Below are 21,163 nucleotides of genomic sequence, written 5' to 3'. Positions count from 1 at the left end.
GATTCTTCGGCTTTCATCTGTTTCATAATTTTTCTGATATTTCACCAGCACGAGTGGCTGACATTGTCATAGCTTCATCCTTCATTATCAAAGCAGATGGTGGACATGGAAGTTCTTGCTGTAGCGAACTATTACACGTGCTTATTTAGGGATGCTGTAGATATACACAGACATGACAAAACGAGGTACATATAACCTGCAGCCATGATATCGACTCTAGTCCACCACCAGCAAAACTTTGACAATGCCAGCCACCCATGCTGACAAAATGTCAGAAAAATATCAAACAAACATCAGCTGAAGAACCCTCTAGTTGTATTGCTTATCTATTATCAATATTATTGCTTAAAATGTTGTTTTTTTCTGTATCAGTGGTAAATTTGTAAGCAATTTTGTTTGTTCTGTATAAAACCTGCAACATGACATGTCTAATATCATTATAAAAATGACCCACGGACAAAAATAAAGCAATATATATCAAACCACAAAAAAAAGAATACTAGAGATATTCAGACAAAGTCCTCCCTCAGAAGTAGAAGTCTCACACACTCAAACATCAACTAACTCATGCATGGCTATTGGGTGCTAAGATGTCGAGACAGTAGCTCCATGTGTGAGAGTTATTATGTGAATGTATAAAATTTCTACGGCTGAGGAAGAACTTTGTCCAGTGCCCAGAGACAGTAGCCATGCCCGTGTTACTTGATGTGTGAATGTCTTAGTTCTACTTCTGAGGAAGGACTTTGTCAATGAACTTAAATATTTCTAGTATTCTTTTTTTTATGTCTATCTATAAGCTAACATCTCCTCTATGTGGTGAGTAGCAGTCTATCCTTTCCACATTGATGTTATTCCATCTTGGAATGCTGTCACTTTAATTATCAAATCAAAATTTACAATTTTCCACTAGCTGTTCATTGTTGCTTAGTCATGTTGTGGACTTTGCTAGTCCCCAATGATCTTTCATTACTTTCCTTCTTTCTTGAGTTGAGCAGGAAGTCTCTAAGGAGTGTGATAATATTCTTAGTCAAATTCTTGGATAGTGTCCCCTCCAGGTCTTCCCAAAATACATCTACTTTCTTTGTGCCTATTCTGTTAGCCTCAATTGAGGGGTTCTCTGCATTGATCCTAGTGTATATTTCATTTGCTCCTTTAAAGGTGAGTGTGGAAAGCCTACTGTTCTTGGAGCTGAAGTCAGTGGTGGTTCCTATGGTTCAAATGGCTCTGAGCACTATGGGACTTAACATCTTAGGTCATAAGTCCCCTAGAACTTAGAACTACTTAAACCTAACGAACCTAAGGACATCACACACACCCATGCCCGAGGCAGGATTCGAACCTGCGACCGTAGCAGTCCCGCGGTTCCGGACTGCAGCGCCAGAACCGCATGGCCATCGCGGCCGGCGGTGGTTCCTATGATTTATTCTCTAGAAAATGTGTGCTGAGGCACATTCTCAATTACTCTGTTGCCTGGCTTCACTTTCAGGATGTGATGTACTTCTGATTTGAAAGCTGGTTCATCTGCCTATCAATTATGCCAAGAAAACCTGAGAGATCACATATTGTAAAGCTGTAACAATGTTTTTAATTTTTGTTGGGTTATGTGTGTCCTACATCATTCATAATGTGCTTCACGTATGACTTGGCCAAGATCTGATTACGTTCTTATATACTACTGTACCTTCTTTCTCATTAAAGCTGAGATTCAGATGATCACAGCTGTCTGAGTTAGTCTTGACTGTTGTGCAAACATCTTGCAGGTGTTTCAGTTCCCCATTTTTAAGGAATGGTGGCAAACTACGATACTATCTGACTTTCCAGTCGCTTGCATTTTGGGTAGAGCTCTCCAGAAACCACTGCTCAGTTCTGTCTTTGACAACTGTGGACTGGTTACTGCCAGTGGTAGTACTGCCTATGAGCAAATTTGCCATCAAGTGAACAATCTCTGTTGGGGGTCAACACACAGACATCAATAGGATTATAACTGAAATAGTTACTCCAAGAGGTGCCTTACGTCATTCCTGGAAAACTGAATTTTTTGTTCATAATTTAAATCAAACAATGGAAAGTCCAAGATGGAATAACAATAACATGGAAAGGAGAGACTGCTACTCACAATGTAGAGTAAATGTTGGTTCATAGATAGGCATAAAAAAAGAATACTAAAAATATTTAAATTCCTGGAAAAAGTTCTTCATCAGAAGTAGAACTAAGACAGTCACACATCATGTAACACAAACATGGATATTGTCTCTAAGTATTGGACAAAGTTCTTCCTCAGCGGTAGAGATCTCAAACATTCACATAATAACTCTTACATGTGGGGCCACTGTCCCCACACCTTAGCATCCAGAGACAGTGGTGGTGATGATGATGATGTTGTTTGGTTTGTGGGTCACTCAACAGCGCAGTCATCAGTGCCCGTACAAAGTCCCAATTTTTTCACAGTCCAATTTTGTACACACTCCAATCTATTCACTGTCATGAATGATGATGAAGATGATGATGATGGAATGATGAGGACAACACAAACACCCAGCCCCAGGCAGAGAAAATCCCTGACCCAGCCGGGAATCGAGGAATCGAACCTGGGACCCAGGGATTCAGAGACAGCAATGCTAGCCACTAGCACACGAGCTGTTGTCCCATGCATGTGTGAGTTGATGGGTGAATGTGTGAGGCTTCTACTTCTGAGGAAGGACTTTGTCTGAAAGCTTAAATATCTCTAGTATTCTTTTTTGTTTTTTTGTAGTTTAGTTTATAATGGTTTATTTTTGTCCATAGGTCATTTTTATAATGATGTAAGACATGTCATGTTGCAGGTTTTATAGAGAATAAACAAACTTGCTTGAAAATTTATCATTGATAGAGAAAAAACAGCATTTTAAGTAATAATATTGATAACAGATAAGCAATATAATTTGAGGGTTCTTTGGCCAATGTTTGTCTGATAATTTTTCTGACATTTCATCAGCATGAGTGGCTGGTTTTGTCAAAGCTTCACCCTACATTGATGGTGGTGGACTGGAGTCGAGCTCACGGCTGCAGATTATACGTACCTGGTGTGCCAATATCCAAGGGCTTTTTCGTGGTTGGTACCGCTGCAGTTCTCCCCTTGCTACTTGCAACGGTTATTCTCTGCAGCATGAGAATCCATGATCTATTCCTCTTGAGGCTTTCATCTTTCTTGTTACAGATGTTGTCATGTTTGCAAATTTCTATAGCTTCCCTGAATAAGAAAGTGTAATAGTTCTCCTCTACAGTGAGAACTTCCATGTCAGCAGCTGTGAGCTCGACTCCAGTCCACCACCAGCAACGGAGGGTGAAGTTTTGACAATGCCAGCCACTCGTGCTGGTGAAACACCAGAAAAATTATGAAGCAGATGGAAGCTGAACAACCTGAGACAGAAGCCAACAGGTAAGTTGTCAACACAGGGCCACGAAAGCCTTAACAATTTTGTAATATAACCAGATATTGAAGATACACTAAAAACACAGAAAAAACAAAAATTTTAAGTAATGGTAATGACGGGCAATAAATAATAATAATAATAATAATAACTTTGATCTTCATAGTATGTGGCTGAGGGGAAAGAGTTCTACAGTTTAACATAGAATCAAAATGTTCCTGATAACTTCTCACATGCTCTAGAAAGGAGACAAGATTAAAGCCAGACTAAAACTTTCTGTTATCCAATTTTGACAGGACCCTGCAACCCTATGGTTTCCATGCATGTGCTTCATTGCTAGACCACTAGGCCTGAAACAAGCACTAATAACCTGTATCAATTAATACACCATTCTACAGATCTAAAGACAGTAAAAAAAGTAATATATGTGTGCCATATGAGAGAAAGGTTGCTAATACATTTATACAAAGTGAAGAACGATGTTTTTAAAATCACATTTGCACTATTATATAGCATCAGATGCACTGTTCTCCACTTCAGCTGTATGTTTTCTATTTCAACATTTTGCTTGGGTTTCCTTTCTTCCCTCTTCAGAAAGTTGGTTTCCACATGAAGAAGGAATGTTTTACTCCATTCCCAATTTTAAATGTACCTTTTTTCTATGAGTTTGCCTGCAAGTATTGCTTCAGCTTATACCAACACTTATAAATGAGATGTTCCTTCAGTTTTCTTTGGAAGGCGATCAGTACCTCTGTGCTCTTTGTGTTAAGTGGCAGTCTGTTTTTCTAGGGTCTGCTTTACTAGTGTCCTCATCTCATCATTCTTAGCCTTTTGCTACAGATAAGGTAATTTTCTATAGTTCTTGTTTTGTGGTCATGAAAATATATGTTTAGAGATTTTTACTCATCTGATGAGATCGTAAAGAATTCTGTAATACTGGTTGTAGTGCCCCTTTAATCCTTTGTTAGAGCTAACCCTCTCCATTAATAAGGCTCTATTTCCCTCCCACCTCACTTTGACCACTTGTCAGCCACCCTTTCTCACATGTGCCACTGTAACTGTTCCTGTCCCATTGTAAAGGAAAACTGGATTTATGATGTTTTAAGAATATTTTAAGGAAATTTCTCATTTACTGGGTGACCTTGATAAATTTGTTTCCATTGTTCATCCTGTGAATTCTCTTTGAATAGTATAAGTGAATCAACATTTATGATTCAGTGAAACTATTGTCCCACATCTTAATTAAACCTGGCTGACAGGGATGCTTCAGTGATGTCATTTGACCATCATTATGAGATAAACAGTTTACTATAGGTCTTACATATGTTACATGAAAGATGTATTTTGTGCTTAAAAATAAATTATGAATTGGTGTTGCACAATGTGCCAAGTAAATGTAGCCTAGATATTTCAGCGACAGTGGTCCTGGACAGAGATATCCCTACCCGTGGCCTACATACAGGGTATTTGGAAATTCCCATTACAAACTTATAAGACCATAGAGGTGCGTGAATATATAATATTTTGAATAGGAACCCATGTCCAGAAATGTCATCTGATGACATTACAGACCGTCAAAGGTATAGGCACCGCATCTATAAATGTATGTAAATACAGGATGATTCTGTGATGATGTTATAACTTTCTAGGATGATGCAGAAGTATAAATGTATCAATTTGAGGTAGGGGTCCCTGTACAAGAAGCAAATGAGTCAAAAATTATAAGCGAAAACTGTTCTGATACCTCTGACAATGGAATACATGTACTGGTGCTGTTGTTGCTAACTTTGTAGGGTAGGCAGCTTTTAAAGGAAGTAATATGGACTGAAGCAAGATAAAAGTCCAGTAAACTAGTAAACATTTGCTCTAAAATGCATACCCGAGGAGCTATGAGCACTTTTTCATCTTTGTTAGAGTGAAACACACCTCCTCTAAGGAACAAGTGCTCATAGCTCTTAAGATATGCATTTTAGAGCCCATGTTTAATAGACATTTTTTCTTGTTTTGGTCCTTCTACCATCTCTGAAAGTTGCCTACCCTAAAATCTTAAGTAGCAACAGTACCAGTACATGTATTCCACTGTCAAAGGTATCAGAATTGTTTCTGCTTATAACTTTTGACTCATCTGTTTCCACTACTGAGGCCCTTACCTCAGATTGATACATTCACCCTTCTCCATCATTCTAGAAAGTCTGTAATATCACCTTGCAAACACCCAGTATGTACATACATTTACAGGCGACAGTGTCTGTAACTTTGATTGTCTGTAGCATTGTAGGATGACATTTCCAAACATTCAAAATATTCTGTACTCACTCTCCTCTACAAGTCTTAGAAGTCTGTAATGGGAATTTCTGAATGCCCTGTAGATAACTATAGTTTCATAATAAATACTGAGTAGTTGAGAAGGTAGAAATAGATGATATACAGCATAAATGACAAAGTATAAACTTTCTTCAAAGTAGCAACTCCCTTGTTAAGTTACTATGTAAAGTCTAGTTCAAGTAAACACAGAATATAGCATTTTAACACTTTATTAGTGTTCATCTTGACTCTTTCCCATTCCCTAAAGTTTGCTCCTTACCCCAGACATCTACAGAAACACAGTGAATGTACAAATGGGAGGATGCATGTGCAGTAATCACCAAATGAAATGAACAGACTATTCATTGATAAATCAAGACACAAAACAACATATAAAAATGAATTTTGACAAAAGAAAAAAAGCAAAGTTATTTTATTAATGGCTGTTGAGTGGAAAATTTCTTGCTGTAGTCTTGTTGATGACCTCTATATTAAATTATATACTATTGTAGCAGATTTATGTTTCTATACTCATAAATGGAAATTACAGCTTTTATGCTAATATCACTAAATTAACAGCTGTAAATTCTAGTATTATTTGCACAAACCAGACTAATTCTGTGGCACATAAATAACAAATGTTGTTATTCTTTTGTGTGAGACAAACCCATTTTAAAGTGCCTTTAATGCCCTGAAATAGATGGTGATCTTTATGAATTAAAAGTATCTTTAAAACTGACTGTATAGCCAAGTTTTAATTTGGGACGTTAAGTGGTTTTTATGTTTTACGACTAAGTAAGTAAATATGAACGGATCACAATGTTTAGAGGTTTTTTTCTCTCTGAATCGCTTTTTTTTTTTTTCCTCGGCCGAGTCTTTTAAAGGCTGTGTGTTACAACAAATTTTCCTGTGGAGAGTGTCGATGCGTTCAGCTTACGCGGTGTTTTTGTGGTTAGCAGTGTGGAGAACGCCCATCTTTGATGAAATATCATATTCCGGCGCTGGTATTGGTTGTTTTACGCTTGACGGCAATGATGGTGCGACTTTTATTTTTTATCGCCACTTAAAACGCTGTGCTCGAGAGCCCTGCGCTCAGTGCGAGTGTAGCTGTGAGTGAGGTGCATCATAATTATACCGTATAATTTTCAGAACAACAACTTAATCATTCAAGAGCATAGGCTTTCAACAACGAATTTCTAAATACTAACATTGTTCATAGTGACAGCTATTGAAGTGAATCACTCTGTTTCGCGTTCCGTCTTTCATCTGTTCGACGTTGAGCCTAGACGTAACTTCCGGCGCTGAAAGTGACGCATTTCTTACGTCAGTTGTAGTACTGCCTGTCCACCCCATGTGTATGAAACTTTAAGATGCTGATCAAGGAATAGTAAGTATTATGTAACAGAAACTATGTATTTTGATACTTTTGCGTGTTTGTAAATCCTTTACATAGTATTATGAACATAGTGCTTATTGCAAATAGCACGTAATGTATGTACTGTCATGAGAAAGCAGACATCTCAGACGCTCTGCGAGACTTGCTGAATCTTATTTGCATCTGGCTTTACTAGAAGCAATAATTTTCCAAAATGTCTCCTTATCAAGAAAGTATAAAATACAGTGTTTGTACCACATTAAGTTCGTATCATGTTCATAGTTCCAGCGCGAGAGTAAATACCCCGGCATTTATAGGTTAAGAAGTAATGTCAGTATCATTAAAATTTAAAGTGTAACTGTTTATTTCTTTTGTGAATAGTGTTCTTTGTTCATTGAAATAAAAGACTAAACATTTATCATTTACTTCCGTAATGTGGTGCAGCAACCGAACGGTTTATTGCATTTCTTTCACAAAGTAGCAGACCAATGTTTCTATGCGAGTGTAGATTGCGGAGTTCACTTTCAGTATTCCGTGTGAACCAAGTGAAATTACTATTCAACAGCAATGTTTTGTGTCAGTAGTTTTAGTTAATTCAATGGCAAGTGTTGTCTAGACCAGAAAGGTATTTTGTACAGATTTGCGTGGGTTCGATTCGACGAACTATTTACTCATTATCTTCGTTTTGTAAGGTGACCTATATGTCCAGTGACGTTCCTCTTCGATATGTTCAATAATTCGAAAATTTTATTTTCCTTGAGTCAGGCAATAACTCTTTTCTTGTGCTGTGATTTAATAGAACTGGCACCGAACTGATATTTCGTTCTTGTTTTATTTTTGCAGCCGTGTCACACTCCCTCTTACTGTTGAGGAGGTAAGTACATAAACATTCTTTCTGCTCTCTGTTTTGTGAATTACCCGTTTGTATCCCTTGTCTTATTTGTGTATGTAATTTTTGCAGTATCAAGTTGCGCAACTATATTCGGTAGCAGAGGCAAGTAAAAATGAAACAGGTGGTGGTGAAGGAATTGAGGTGCTAAAGAATGAACCATTTGATGACCATCCGCTACTAGGAGGAAAATATAGCAAAGGACAATACACCTACAAGATATACCACTTAGCAAGGTAAGAGAATTTGAACTCATTATTGTCAACTCCTCGAAAAGAAGTCATTGTCTGAGAATGCTGGTCATCCATTTCTCCCTCTGTGTAACTCATAAAAAAAGTAAACATGCGTAAATAAATAAAAATAACTCGTGAGTTTCAAGTTTTGATCTCGTTTTCAAACTAGACGTTATAAATTGTCTTCCGTTTTTGGCTGGTTTTATCAGGGGAAATATTGTGCTAGTATAAAATTTGAAGGGAGCCTTATAAAACAGTGGGTCATTGCAATGACTGGTGTAGGGTAAAGCTCTTGGATTTTCATTGTTTCTTTCTGATTCATCCAGAGCTCTAGTTCATCATAGAGAGTTTGTTAAATATACAGAATTTCTGTCATGTGGTTTAGGTTTCTTTGTTCCCTCTTTGGTAAGTGAGCTCTGGGTTTTGCTAAATATCATTTAGTTAAGTTGTGAAAAAAAAGTGAGGAAGTTTTCTGACTTGGCAGTGGCTTCTAACAATGTCTACTATTAAACATCTGTTCACAATAACTATGCTTCAATTATTATTATTGCACAACATGTAAAAGTATGTTAAATAAGGGTGTGGTAGTTACTTGTCTAGCATCCTGTGTTCTACATCTGCTTCTGGTTGGCACTTTAAGTGTATTTGTGTTGTCATTTTATTGGAATGAATAGGATTCGATCATTTAAAAATAAATCTTTATTTCAGTTTTCTGCCATTTCTTAACAAGTGTCGCATTATAATTGTGTGTGGCTGAAGACTTTATTATTGCCTCTGTACGTCCATCTTTTCAGAGATGTTTGCAGGACTTGGCAACTCAGTACAGAATGTCAAATCAAACCCCTTTCAGCTGTCTAATTTCTGAACTGTTATTTTACTGGACTACCAGTTTAGGTGATATATTATGCCATCCTGAAGCCCCTGACCGATGTGTAAGAAAATTCTGACTTCAGTTCCGGTCGAAATAGGGGCCAGCATTCAAAGACTGATGTCTGTAGATTTCTGCTTGATACAATGATCACTTCAAACATCATCTGCTCACTGTCAGCAGATGATGTTTGAAGTGATTGCTGTATCGAGCAGAAATCTACAGACACCAATCTTTGAATGCTGGTCCCTATTTCAACCAGAACTGAAGTCAGAATCTTCTTACATGTCATCATGGGGCCTGAAGTTGGCGTAATGTATCGCCAAACTGGTCGCCTAATAAATTGACAGTAAGGAACGTAGATGGCTAAAAGGGGTTTGATTTGACATACTGTACTTTATAATTGCTACTATAATTTCGCCAGAACTATTTTCTCATAATTTTTTTGGGTTGGGGCTTTATTTATTGTTTCTGTAATACAAAATTATATTTCTTAAGGAAGGAATAAATTTATTAGTAAAAGAATGCAATAAAAGGAAAATATGTTGATTGTTCAGAACATTTCAGGAAATGACCTTAGCACAGTGGAAGGTACTTGAATAGTGATCATAGTGCCTGAGCAAAAATTAATACATGTAATCTGGATTTTACTGGTACTGCAACACCTACATAATTCATTTTATTATTAGATTCATAGCTTTGCCTTAGAGTATTACCTCCACAGAGGTAGTATGTAATTACAATTTTAGCATAAAACTGTGGCAACCCATATCAGTCTACTACACTACACACATATGACTTATCAGATTATAGTGGTTTACTGTTACATTTCTTGAGCATACCAGTGCTGTGGCAGTGTTGTTAAGTTATGTAATTCAGTGCAAAACAGTGAGACAGCCACAAAGAATAATGGGGGGGATGAGCTGAGTTGTTGTTGTCTTTTATATTACCTTCTAGTTGGCAACATGATAGACTGAAATTACCGCATATAAAATTTTGCTATTACAGAAATACAGCTGTAGAAATATTGATGTAGGTTCCTGATGGTGTCTTATTTGGTTAATTTAGTTGTCTTCAAATGAGGCGTAATTTTTGATTGCATGTTATTGTAATTTATCACCACATTGTTTTGTTTATTTACCTGCCTATTACACTCACTATTATGAGAGATTTTGCATTGGTAAATAGTATTACTGTTGAGAAAATTGCCATAATTTTAGAACCAAGGCATTGGGTACTTCTGTCCTCCATATATGGACGTATATGGGAGAACATTTGTGCGTCTCTAAAAGTTTGGACCTGTAAATGTTGACACAAACTTTGTATTATATTCACTTGAAGAACAGTTATTGCCATAAACAAATTCTCCCACTTTCAGTGATGTAGTTTGTAACAAAATAAATGCTATTTCCTTTAAATTGTAAACTTGGGCTACTAATCAGCAAAGGGTTGGTCATGATGTTTGTTTAGTTCATAGAATTGTACTTAACTCCTCCATTATTATAAACGCAAACTGTTAAATCTTTATTTTGAAGGATCACACAATGGCATGTGTGTTACTGTGCTATCTTGACAATCTGAATGTCTAGTTTGCTGAGGTTGTATGTATTTTTTTGTACTTGAGGGAAAAATTAAAATCAGTTACTATATTTATTCTGTGGAACCTTTTAACAATCATCCATTAGAGTGGTATATCATGATGAATGGGAATTGGACTATTATACTGATTTTTCTGCGAGCCATATCAAACATTTATTAGATATGTTCATATCTAAAACTCATTAACAGAATTTTCATTTTTTTCAGAGTAGGTGTACTGTCTTTTTCACTTCATATTACAAAATACTGAGAATTTTCTGAGATCCATGTATCTTTCTTGAAATACTGAACAAACTTTTTTCCAAATTATAATTGTGGGGTCCTGTGGGGGTAGCTTGGCTCAGCCTAATACCCAGTAAATATAGGGTATCCTAAGTGCAGGGGAAGACTTAATTACAATGTCTTTTAAACAACAGACAAGAGCAAATTTTTTAATAATGGTTTACTGATTCCAATCTTTTAAGCTGTCTAACAATGAATCTGATTATCTGTAAACGGGTTATTACTGAGCAATCCATCTTTTGTCCCATTTTGTTCCTGCAGTTGATAATTTCACCCTTATTTTGTCATTCTCATGGCTTTTGTTTACGTCAAAACTGCTTTTCCGTTTGCTTGATTTCTTATTTTTTATGGATTCAGATGTTAACTCTCATATGCAGGAGGAAGATGTGTTACATTGTTACAGATATCTCATTCTTCAGTTGCATGCTGAATTTAATATTCATTCTAAATGTGAACAGTTATTGCTAAATTTTTTGGGAGAGTGGTAATTAGTCAGTCAAAATATGTCAGAAGTATTAAAAATCGCCTGATTTCCAAGTGTGTGTTGATGTAGACAGTGTCAAGAAATCAACCAAGAACACCTTGTTAAGTGATGAAAAGTTCTGCAATGAAACTGGTAGTAATAGTGGACTGGAAGCAGTGTGGTTAGATTTCTTCTTTACTGATAAGAAACTAAAAGTAACTTGAACTCAGTGGAGGGAGACAGAAAGTGCACAAATAAAGTGTAGGTGCAAAATAGTAGTAGATAGGAATTAGTTCACTTGGAGATTATTTTTTCTTCTTGTCAGTACCTAATATAGGTTTCAACATTCAAATAGTTGTGCCTATTTGAGATCAAAATATTGTATGTAGTTTCTGTTGTGGGTACATTCCTACAACACCACCACCACCACCACCACCACCACCACCACCACCACCACCACCACCACCTGTACTCTTAGAAAGTGCCGTACAATAGATTTACCACTATATTACGACCTCTCGGTTATGGTGGCATTGCAGCATAGATCCAACTGTGAATTAAATGTGAGAGAAGGGAAAGTTATAGTAGAAAGCTATAACATTTTGCAAGAGAATTGCTGGCTGGTACTTAACTTCTGGAGCTGAAATACACTCTGGCTATTAAAATATCAATATAATGAAGTTGCCTTGCAACAAACAACAAATTGGCAGAAAATAGAATACTGGTTTGGGTATGTGAAGTGTAATAGAACTCACATTCAAATAATCATTGTTCGCGAGAAGATGGTGTTATGGCTTCTGTAATAAGGTGAAACATTTACCGACTTGGTCACATTTGGCAGCTGCAGAACTATGGCCTATGGAGACTGGTTTGTCATACTGCTGCTCTTGTGTTTGTCAGGGTGTGACAATTATCTTGCAAATCTGAAATGGTTGGGTTCAGGAAGGCCATCCACAGTGTGTGACATGCAGTATCTCAATAACTCCTTTACAGCTAGGGCCTAAGAGGACAGATATATTGTTTACATGGCTCTGCAGGATTGTACAGCCACACCACATGCCTGGAATTAGGAAATGGTCTTGTTTACAGCAAAAAAAGGATCCATATAAACAGTGTGAAGACGTCTGGAATGCCATGGTCTCAGTGTGATGGCCATTATTGTGACTTTGCTTGGTGTGGTAGCAGTCAACTGTGGTGCATCCAGCAACACACTGAGCCCAAGTGCAGCAACATGTCATCTTTTCAAACAGGGCCCATTTGTGCTTACAGCATCATGATGGATGTATCCACCTGTGGAGGCTTTTAGGAGAATAGACATTGCCAGATGAGATTGGTCATCATAAAGTGTGATGGTATGGGGGGCATTGAGTATGCAACATGATCAGCTCTGATTCATATAACCAGTAATTCAGACTGCAGGCATTAAATTTCAGTCATCTTAAGGGCACTGGCTGTAAAATATCATCCAACAAGATAATGTAAGACCACATGTTACCAGTGCAGGTTTGACATGCTGTGATACAGAAGCTGTGAGAATATTGTCCTGGCCAGCACTTTCTGCAGAGGCCTATTGAAAACATTTCATCATGGATTGCTGAGATTCTGGCATGTCACTACTTACTGGCCACAAGGGTTTTACTCTGGCATATAGATCAAGCAGCTTAGAATGGCACACCCATATCAGTCCTCCAAGCTCAGTTCAACTGGATACCTAGCTTGGTTAGAACCATTGTTGCACATTGTCGCCCCCCAGATTGCCAACAAATTTAGTTACATATTTGTCATACTGTGTTGCACAGGGGTTGGACAAATTATGGAAACACTACAAGAAATTAGTGCTTGAACATAAATGCAGATACCAGCCAAACTTGCAAGTTATATTGTTACATGCCTTACATCCGAGCTAAGTGAGTTTAAATGTAGGCAAATTGTTGGTGCTCGAATCGTGGGTGCTTCCATAACCAATAACCCACAAAGTCGCAGCAATGATAAGTGTGTGTGTGTGTGTGTGTGTGTGTGGGATAGTGACTAAAATAAGAGTAATGCAGCTGCAAAAATCACTGCAGAACTGAATGTTGCACTCACAAGCCATTTCATCAGCAAAATAATAGGAAGGGAGCTGTGTAAGCTTATAAAATTGCAGAGTTAGCTGATATTCCAAAACCACACATCATTTATGCAAATACCTCTAACTGGAAAACATGGTGCCGAAAGCAAAAAACCTGGACTGTAGAGCTGTGGTTGCATGAGTGTGGTTTCACACAGTGTCCCTTTTCTGTGAGAGTTTTCACCTGGCGCACACTGTCCAAAGGCTGTGCTTGCTGCCAAGAGTGAAACATGGTGGGGGTTCAGTGCTGATTTGGGCAGAGTGGTCATTTTAAGACAATAGCGGCGCATTTCACACAGCTTTAATCGTTTAGGACTCATTCTTTGAGCACGACTGTGAGTTGTCACATCCTCCCTAGCCACCACATTCACCAGATCTATTTTTCGCGGACAGTTCATAGAGAGATGTCATCTATGAACCAGCATTGTCCTGTTCAAAACTGGCACTGTGATACCACTGCAAAAGAGGTACAGAGGATGTAGGATATCCATGATGTACTATTGTGTTGTCAGATTTCAATCACCACCAGATTTGACCTGAAGTCATACCTGATGGTTCCCCACATTATGATACCAGTAGTAACACCTCTGTCTCTCCAAAACTGTTGAGGAATAAGAATGGGACGTCTCTCCAGGCCGCCATCATACTTCCTAATTGTGGTCATTTGTGCTAGCGCAAAACTGCAATTCACCGTGGGATACAATGTGACACCTTTCCTCAGCAGTTCATGTATCCAATCACTGCACCACTCCCAATGCAGCTATTCGTATTGCGATGTTGACCTATGCACGGGACTATATTCTGGTAGTCCAGTGCTGCTAGTCATCAACACAAAATGTTCTCACATGGAAGGTGCAGATATGAAGGGGTTACAATGTGCTTGGAGCACAGTATGGCAATCTTCCAAAATGATGGTCAAATGTGGTTGATCAGAACTTTGATGACATTCCCAGGCAGTTCAGTGGAGGGGCACTATCATATCAGACTGACCCACACATCTGGATATTACCCGATTCGACTAGCCAGCAAAATACAGGTACTCCATGATGTATCTTTCAAATTGTCCTGTGCTGATAATGTTGTCACGCAAGTGCACACGCCATCCCCATATCCTCCAATGGTCACCCAATGTGTGACACTGTCCACACTCCTTATATAACCTGTCAGACCTGATAATGTCAAACTTGAAAGAAATGGCGCATTCTGATGGCCTTGTATCTGTCAGAGAATTGCAGCTGCAGTCATGTACATAACCGTTGATGGTGTATGTGTGCATGAAGTTACATTGACATCAGATCCTGTCTTTTTCATGCTTCACTTCTTTCGTCAGGCAGTGTATTTTGGGACTAATCACTGGCTTTCTCCTATCAGCAACACAGAATATAAATGTGTGACAATTGTGAATTCCTTCTCCATTATTTGTGAAGCATCTTCGTTGACTTCCAGTAAGTACTTCTATGTGAGATACTCAGAATTCTTGGTTCGGGAGATGTAGTGATCACAGGGTCAATTATGTCTGCCCAGGCTTCGGCTTTTTCTATTGGTAGGCATTGCAGTGGCTGTAATTGTGTGTTAGTGGCATGAAATGTGGAAAACATGTTCAAGTATAAAGTGATTACACCATAGAATATGAAAAATATGCGTAACAATTTCCTCCATGACGATTACCTAGATACTGATAGTATCACATTTTTTGACGTCTTTCATGTAACGTCTACCATTGTCGACAGCAGAGCGAGTCGACGAATCTCGCTCGCACGGCATAAACGTAACTGGGACAAATCGCGCAACTGTTCTTCGGACGATGTATATTTTCTATTCATGCTGTTGCTGACAATGCCGTATTAGACTCAGTAGGACGAGTATTTAAATGGCAACTTATTCTTTACATGAATTAACCTTCCTTTTAGCGAATCTGGTGCATCTACAACTAGGTTTTGAAACGCTTTTTATAACCACTGAAAATTGTGTGCCAGTCTGGGGATGTCTAGAGCTTTACCCGTGAGGACGCGTCATGGACGACGGAGTGTTACGGTGGCTTGAAGTGTGTCGATCCGCTCAGGTGGTAGAGCGTTGCTAGCGAAAGGTGCAGTAAGAGTTCTTGTTGTCGGTCTTTTGGTCCGTTTTGATTTGTGACGAGTGCAACGTGGGACAGTGCTGCTGCAGTGGAAAGATGTTGGTCGGAATGGAAGAGTATGAAAAATCTGCTTTCAACAGTTATCAGAAGCCATATGAGAAGATTAATTCTGTTTTGTTAAGAAAGATAAGTTCCCAACTTTGCTAGTGTGTAACTCTGTGTATACAGGAAAAAGCGGTAGCCGGATGTATAGATTGCGAAAATGTTTTGTATAAAGGATAGGAAGCAAAAAGATAATTTCCTTGCGACGTGTTACGGACCTGCCGGACAAAGCATCAGTCGCATGTTGGAAAATGTATGAATGAAAATTTCAATGAGTGTTTTGCAGATGTGGAACCTAAGCAGGTTAGACGGTTTTCAGCCGCTGGGAAATCAGCTGTTGACTGTAAACGGGAATATTTGTCACGGATGTCATTCCAATAATCGGCAAGATTGCTGAATTATAACTACGGGTAAAATTACTTTTTTGTTAAAAAGTTGTCCCAACGCCTCTTCAAATACCTGGTGGATTTTAAGTCGAAACATACATGTTGTTATTGTCGTGGTTCCCTCCCCCTCTCCCTTTCCATCGTCTTCCGCTTTGTGTTACACAGGGCATACAGTAAAAAACTGGATGCCGTATTTGAGGGGGTGGAGGTTCGCAATTATACACCCTTCATCTATGTCTATTCTCCTCAAGCCACTATACGGTGTGTAGCGGAGGGTACTGAGAGTACCAATGCCACCCCCGCTCTTCCACTTGTCTCGGATTGTGCACGGGAAGAACGATGCTCGTTACCTTCCATGTGGGCTGAATGTGTCTAATCTTTGCCTTGAAGCCCCTTTCGTGAGATATGCTGGGATTGGACAAAAATGAGAGAACACCGCTAGAAATATATGCTTCAACATAAATCCAGATGCAAGCCAAGCCTGCAGGTGGCTGTGCTATTTGGCGACGAACAGCACCTGTGCAATGCCCTCAATATGCTGAAAGTGTCAGTCGAGTTCAGTAGTGTGTTATGCGTAGTTGTGAGTGCATAATATCGGAGGTAAGTGAATTTGAACGTGGGGTGTGTTGTTGCTGCACGTATGATGGGTGCTTCCGTAACGAAGCTAGCCAAAGTGTTTGTTGTTTCTGGAGGCACCGTATCAAAGATTTGTACCGCATACAAGGAAAGTAGAAAATCATCCGCTGGTCACAAAACGGACGAAAGTGCGCGTGTTGAGTGTTCATGACGGACGGTCATTGAAGAGAGTTGTGACGAAAAATAAGAGGGCACCAGTTGCAAAAGTCACTGCAGAACATAATATTGCACTCGCGAATCTTGTCAGCACCAAAACAACACGAGCGGAACCCCATAAGGTTAGAATTCAGGGCTAGCTTGAATTCCAAAAACTCGTAATTGACGCTGATTCCCGTGACAGTAAAAGTGGTACCGAAGCCATAAAACCTGGTATATGGTGCAATGGAAGAATGTCAATGAGTCTTGTTTCACACTGTTTCAACAACAAGAGTGAAACTTTGCGGAGGTTCGGTGATTATTTGGGCAGCCATGTCGTGGCATTGCATGGTTCCCATAGTTACTCTGTAATGCATTACTGCCGAGGATTATGTGACCATTTTGCCTGATCAGGTCCATTCCATAGTACATTGTTCTTTCCCCATGTCGATTCCGTGTTCCACTATGTCATGTCCCCAGTTGACATAGCTCGCATCGTCCAGGACTGGTTTTGTGAGCATGAAGATGAATGGTTGCATCTCCTCGGGGCACCACGGACGTCATATCTCAGTATTATTGAGCGTTTTTGGTCTACTTTGGAGAGGGGGATGTTTGATCGCTATCAGTTGAACTAGCCACGATTCTGCGAGAATAATGGTATATGGAAACCAAACGGGACTCGTCTTTATCGATTCCGAGAAGACTGGAAGCTGTTTTGAATGCCAACGGTTTTCCTTTACCGTATTAGGCACGATAGTGTGTTGCGTTTTTAGTGTTTTCATATATTTGTTCACCCATGTATGTAGGAGGAAACAGTATATTATTTGACTCTTCTAGGAAATTTAACAGTAAGCACACAGTGATGCACGACGCCGGCCTCTTGACCCGTCAGCCACTGGGGTTAAATGAACATCTCCACGGTAATGCGCCTCTCTTTTTTGAATCTTTCGTATTTCGTTTGTCAGTGCTTTGAGGTACGGGTCCCAAACTGATGAGCAGTATTAAAGTCTCCGGCGAATGAGGATTTTGTAACCCAATAAGCTTCGTGGGTGGGCTACGCCTTCTAAGGATTCTTACAGTGAACGTGTCTGGCGTATGCCTATGCTATGCTATGATTTGTTTTGTGTGATCGTTCCACTCTGTGTGCCTACTCAGATATTTAATGGATGCGTCTGATTTCAGTTCGGCTATGGTGTACTTGTACGATAGCTGCTCTTGCCGCGTATTTATGCACAATATGTTGAATTTATGTTAAGGGTCAGCTGCCAGTCCTTGCACCAAGCGTCGATACTCTGCAGACCTTCCTGTACTTCGCAGCAATTTTCTAATGTTGCGACTTCCCTGTATACACTATTATCAGCGGAGAGCCTCATAGAGATTGAGACGGTACCTCTAGCTGAAAAGGACCACCTTCCCGCCATTTTTATTTTTGAATTGAAAAAAAAAAGCAGTTGATCATAGCGCCTGACGTGTTCAAAGTATATTCTAGAGATGGGCAAACTCGTTCATCCTTGGGAACTAATTCACCGGTGATCGCTCTTTTTTGGGAACTAATCATTTTTATTCGTTCACCACTCAGATGTGCATGGTATATGGTTCTTATGACAAATTGAAAATTAGTAGCATAGGTGACTGAAGATGGAAGGTGCCAAGAGGGGCATTTGCCTCACCTCTGGAGTACAGAGTTTTTATTCATTACAGAATTCTCACACACTTGTAGAAGTAATTTTCGTGATTCTGCAAAACCTCTCGTTTAGCCAACTGTCGCGTTATGTGGCTGATCGCAGTGAAATAATATAAGGTGGCACGAAAAAGCGGCCGCGAGTACCGACTGCTCGCCAATTACGCACGATTTGTTGACCGGTACGAGCAGAATAGATAAACATGTACTAACTAGGCAGTAAAGAAATAACAAATAAGCTAATACAACCAACTACTTCGAAACAATAGATGTCGATTGGTGGGCGACAGTGAGCAGTCTAATACTCGGGGCAGATTTTTCGTGCGCCACCCTGTACCACTGAAATAATATTGTAGAACTTATCGTATTCTCTTTACAAAATGTCAGCAGACACTCGATTACGGAGGGCGGACTTCATTCGGTTGTAAGTCGTTCTGCCTTCTATGACAATGAACATGCCCTTTTACCTTGAATAAAAAAAAGACGGAAAAGGCCAATTGTGTGTACCGTGCCGACTTCCTCTGCATGTGTAATAACAAAAATCTTGCCTTTCTATAAGTATGTCTTCTGCTGTTTATCGAAAAAGTGAAGAAAGCTGATATGCCCTTTTGTTACCTGAAAAGATGTATGTTTTACATACCAAGTAATTCTTATGCAATTTATGTAACTAAAAAAAAGAAATACATGCCGGCCGCGGTGGTCTAGCGGTTCAGGCGCTCAGTCCGGAACCGCACGACTGCTACGGTTGCAGGGTCGAATCCTGCCTCGGGCATGGATGTGTGTGATGTCCTTAGGTTAGTTAGGTTTAAGTAGTTCTAAGTTCTAGGGGACTGATGACCACAGATGTTAAGTCCCATAGTGCTCAGAGCCATTTGCACCATTTTTAAAAAATACATTTTAATTGCCGGTCGTGGACGATGAATAGAATACGAAAAGAACCAGAAGTCCAGATTTCAAAAAAGGTTTGAAGCAGATCTAGAATGGGCGTGCGCAGCGAACGAAACGACCAACTCGATACTGAACTAAGTAGGAGCAGTAAGCAGTGGAACTGCGACGAGTGGCCACGCGGAGTCCGGCAGACCGAGGCTGGAACGAGACTGCCCGACGTGCCGTTGCGGGAACGAGATTCCTAGAATCCGTTCCTCGCCCCCTTCCATTCATCTTGATGAACCGTTCCTTTGGACCCGTTCGTTCACGAACGACCCATCTGTAGTATATTACTGTAAACTACATTTGGTGTTTTGTTTCGGGTGCAAAGTCGAGTAAGTTTAACACGCTAAGTGAAGTTGTCCGTGCGAGAAACCATATCTTTTTGAAAAATGAAATGATCGTATGGCATATATTGGCCGGGATAGCCCCTTCGGTGTTGTCACTCAACAATAGTGGAATGTTTGCACTTGCTTAATTGATAGTAAACTTATCGGAAATTGGAGCATCTTAAAGCTGAATGGCAAAGTAGTTGAAATGCGCGGAACTTATCCGATTAATATTTCTGCTTCTGGGATGTTTAGAAGTTAAATTTTTCTTCCCCTGGGATATTCTGTATAGACTGATTCGTTTGTTGGACAACGTCATTTTTCGTTGCTACAATTGTTGGCTCACACAGCCATTCTTCACTTAACATAATTTCTCTCTCTAAGAGGACAGACTTAATCCATTAGTTGTTCCTCTATGCCGGCCGGAGTGGCCGAGCGTTTTTAGGCGCTATAGTCTGGAACCGCGCGACCGCTACGGTCGCAGGTTCGAATCCTGCCTCGGGCATGGATGTTGGTGATGTCCTTAGGTTTGTTAGGTTTAAGTAGTTCTAAGTTCTAGGGGACTGATGACCTCAGAAGTTAAGTCCCATAGTGCTCAGAGCCATTTGAACCATTTTTTTGTTCCTATATGTTTACTGCATTGCGCAACTCATAGGTTAAGACTTTTCTGCGCGAGTGCGAAACAATGCAATATGTGCCGTTTCCAAATTGTTTTTTAGAACTTTTTGGAATAGTCTAGAGCATTCTATAACATCCATAAAAGATCGAGAACGTTATAGAACAACTTCGAATTTTTTTTCGTGAAGAATACATTGATTCGAGAGACAGATGTCCTGCTTCCTTTTCAGACACTTAAGTCTCCACGAGCACAGAAGCTACCATCTGACAACCATTATAGTGCACCCGGGAACCAAGTGTGTGTGTGTGTGTGTGTGTGTGTGTGTGTGTGTGTGTTTTAGGAGATAGAGAGAGAGAGAGAGAGAGAGAGAGAGAATTTATTCTTTGAGTGTCATCGCCCCCTGACAACTGGAAAAAGAGCAACTGGCGTTGTCAGATTTTGCGGACAAATTACGAAACTTGTCTGTGGGTCTGTTCTGCAAGTGAACAGCTGTGCGGTGAGGTGAGGGATGCGCAGTCGCTGCCAAATCCGGACGCTTCACGATTCAGCCGCTTTCTGGACTGCGCGCAGTAAAGACTGCCGGCAGTAAACTAGGGCCATCGGTTCACGTAAAGCGCCGGTCGGTCCTCTCAGGCTCCCCCTTAAATCTCTTCTCGCCAGGCTCTATTGATCCGTGTGTAAAAGGAGTGTTCTTTTATAGAAATCCGTAGCTTTGCTGGCCACTCATGTTGACTAGTTGGC

The 21,163-nt window shown here is 39.7% G+C and overlaps 1 protein-coding gene across 2 annotated transcripts in view; it reads left to right on the top strand.

Annotated features, from left to right (window-relative positions):
• Window positions 1–6,718: 6,718 nt before the first annotated feature.
• The window catches only part of LOC124711422 (phosphatidylinositol transfer protein alpha isoform), a 194,296-nt gene continuing 179,851 nt past the window's right edge, over window positions 6,719–21,163 (top strand). Inside the window, exons 1-3 of one of the 2 annotated variants that reach the window (XM_047241488.1) lie at window positions 6,719–7,101; window positions 7,933–7,963; window positions 8,051–8,214. In XM_047241488.1, the coding sequence (XP_047097444.1) occupies window positions 7,085–7,101; window positions 7,933–7,963; window positions 8,051–8,214 (212 nt within the window). In that variant the 5' untranslated portion in view covers window positions 6,719–7,084. The remainder of the gene's footprint in view (window positions 7,102–7,932; window positions 7,964–8,050; window positions 8,215–21,163) is intronic. The other variant, XM_047241487.1, reaches the window with a different exon arrangement.

The sequence above is a fragment of the Schistocerca piceifrons genome, chromosome 8 (assembly GCF_021461385.2).
Source record: "Schistocerca piceifrons isolate TAMUIC-IGC-003096 chromosome 8, iqSchPice1.1, whole genome shotgun sequence".
NCBI classification, from domain to species: Eukaryota; Metazoa; Arthropoda; class Insecta; order Orthoptera; family Acrididae; genus Schistocerca; species Schistocerca piceifrons.
The sequence above is the reverse complement of the archived record's forward strand: the minus strand, read 5'-3'. Positions and strand labels throughout refer to the sequence as shown.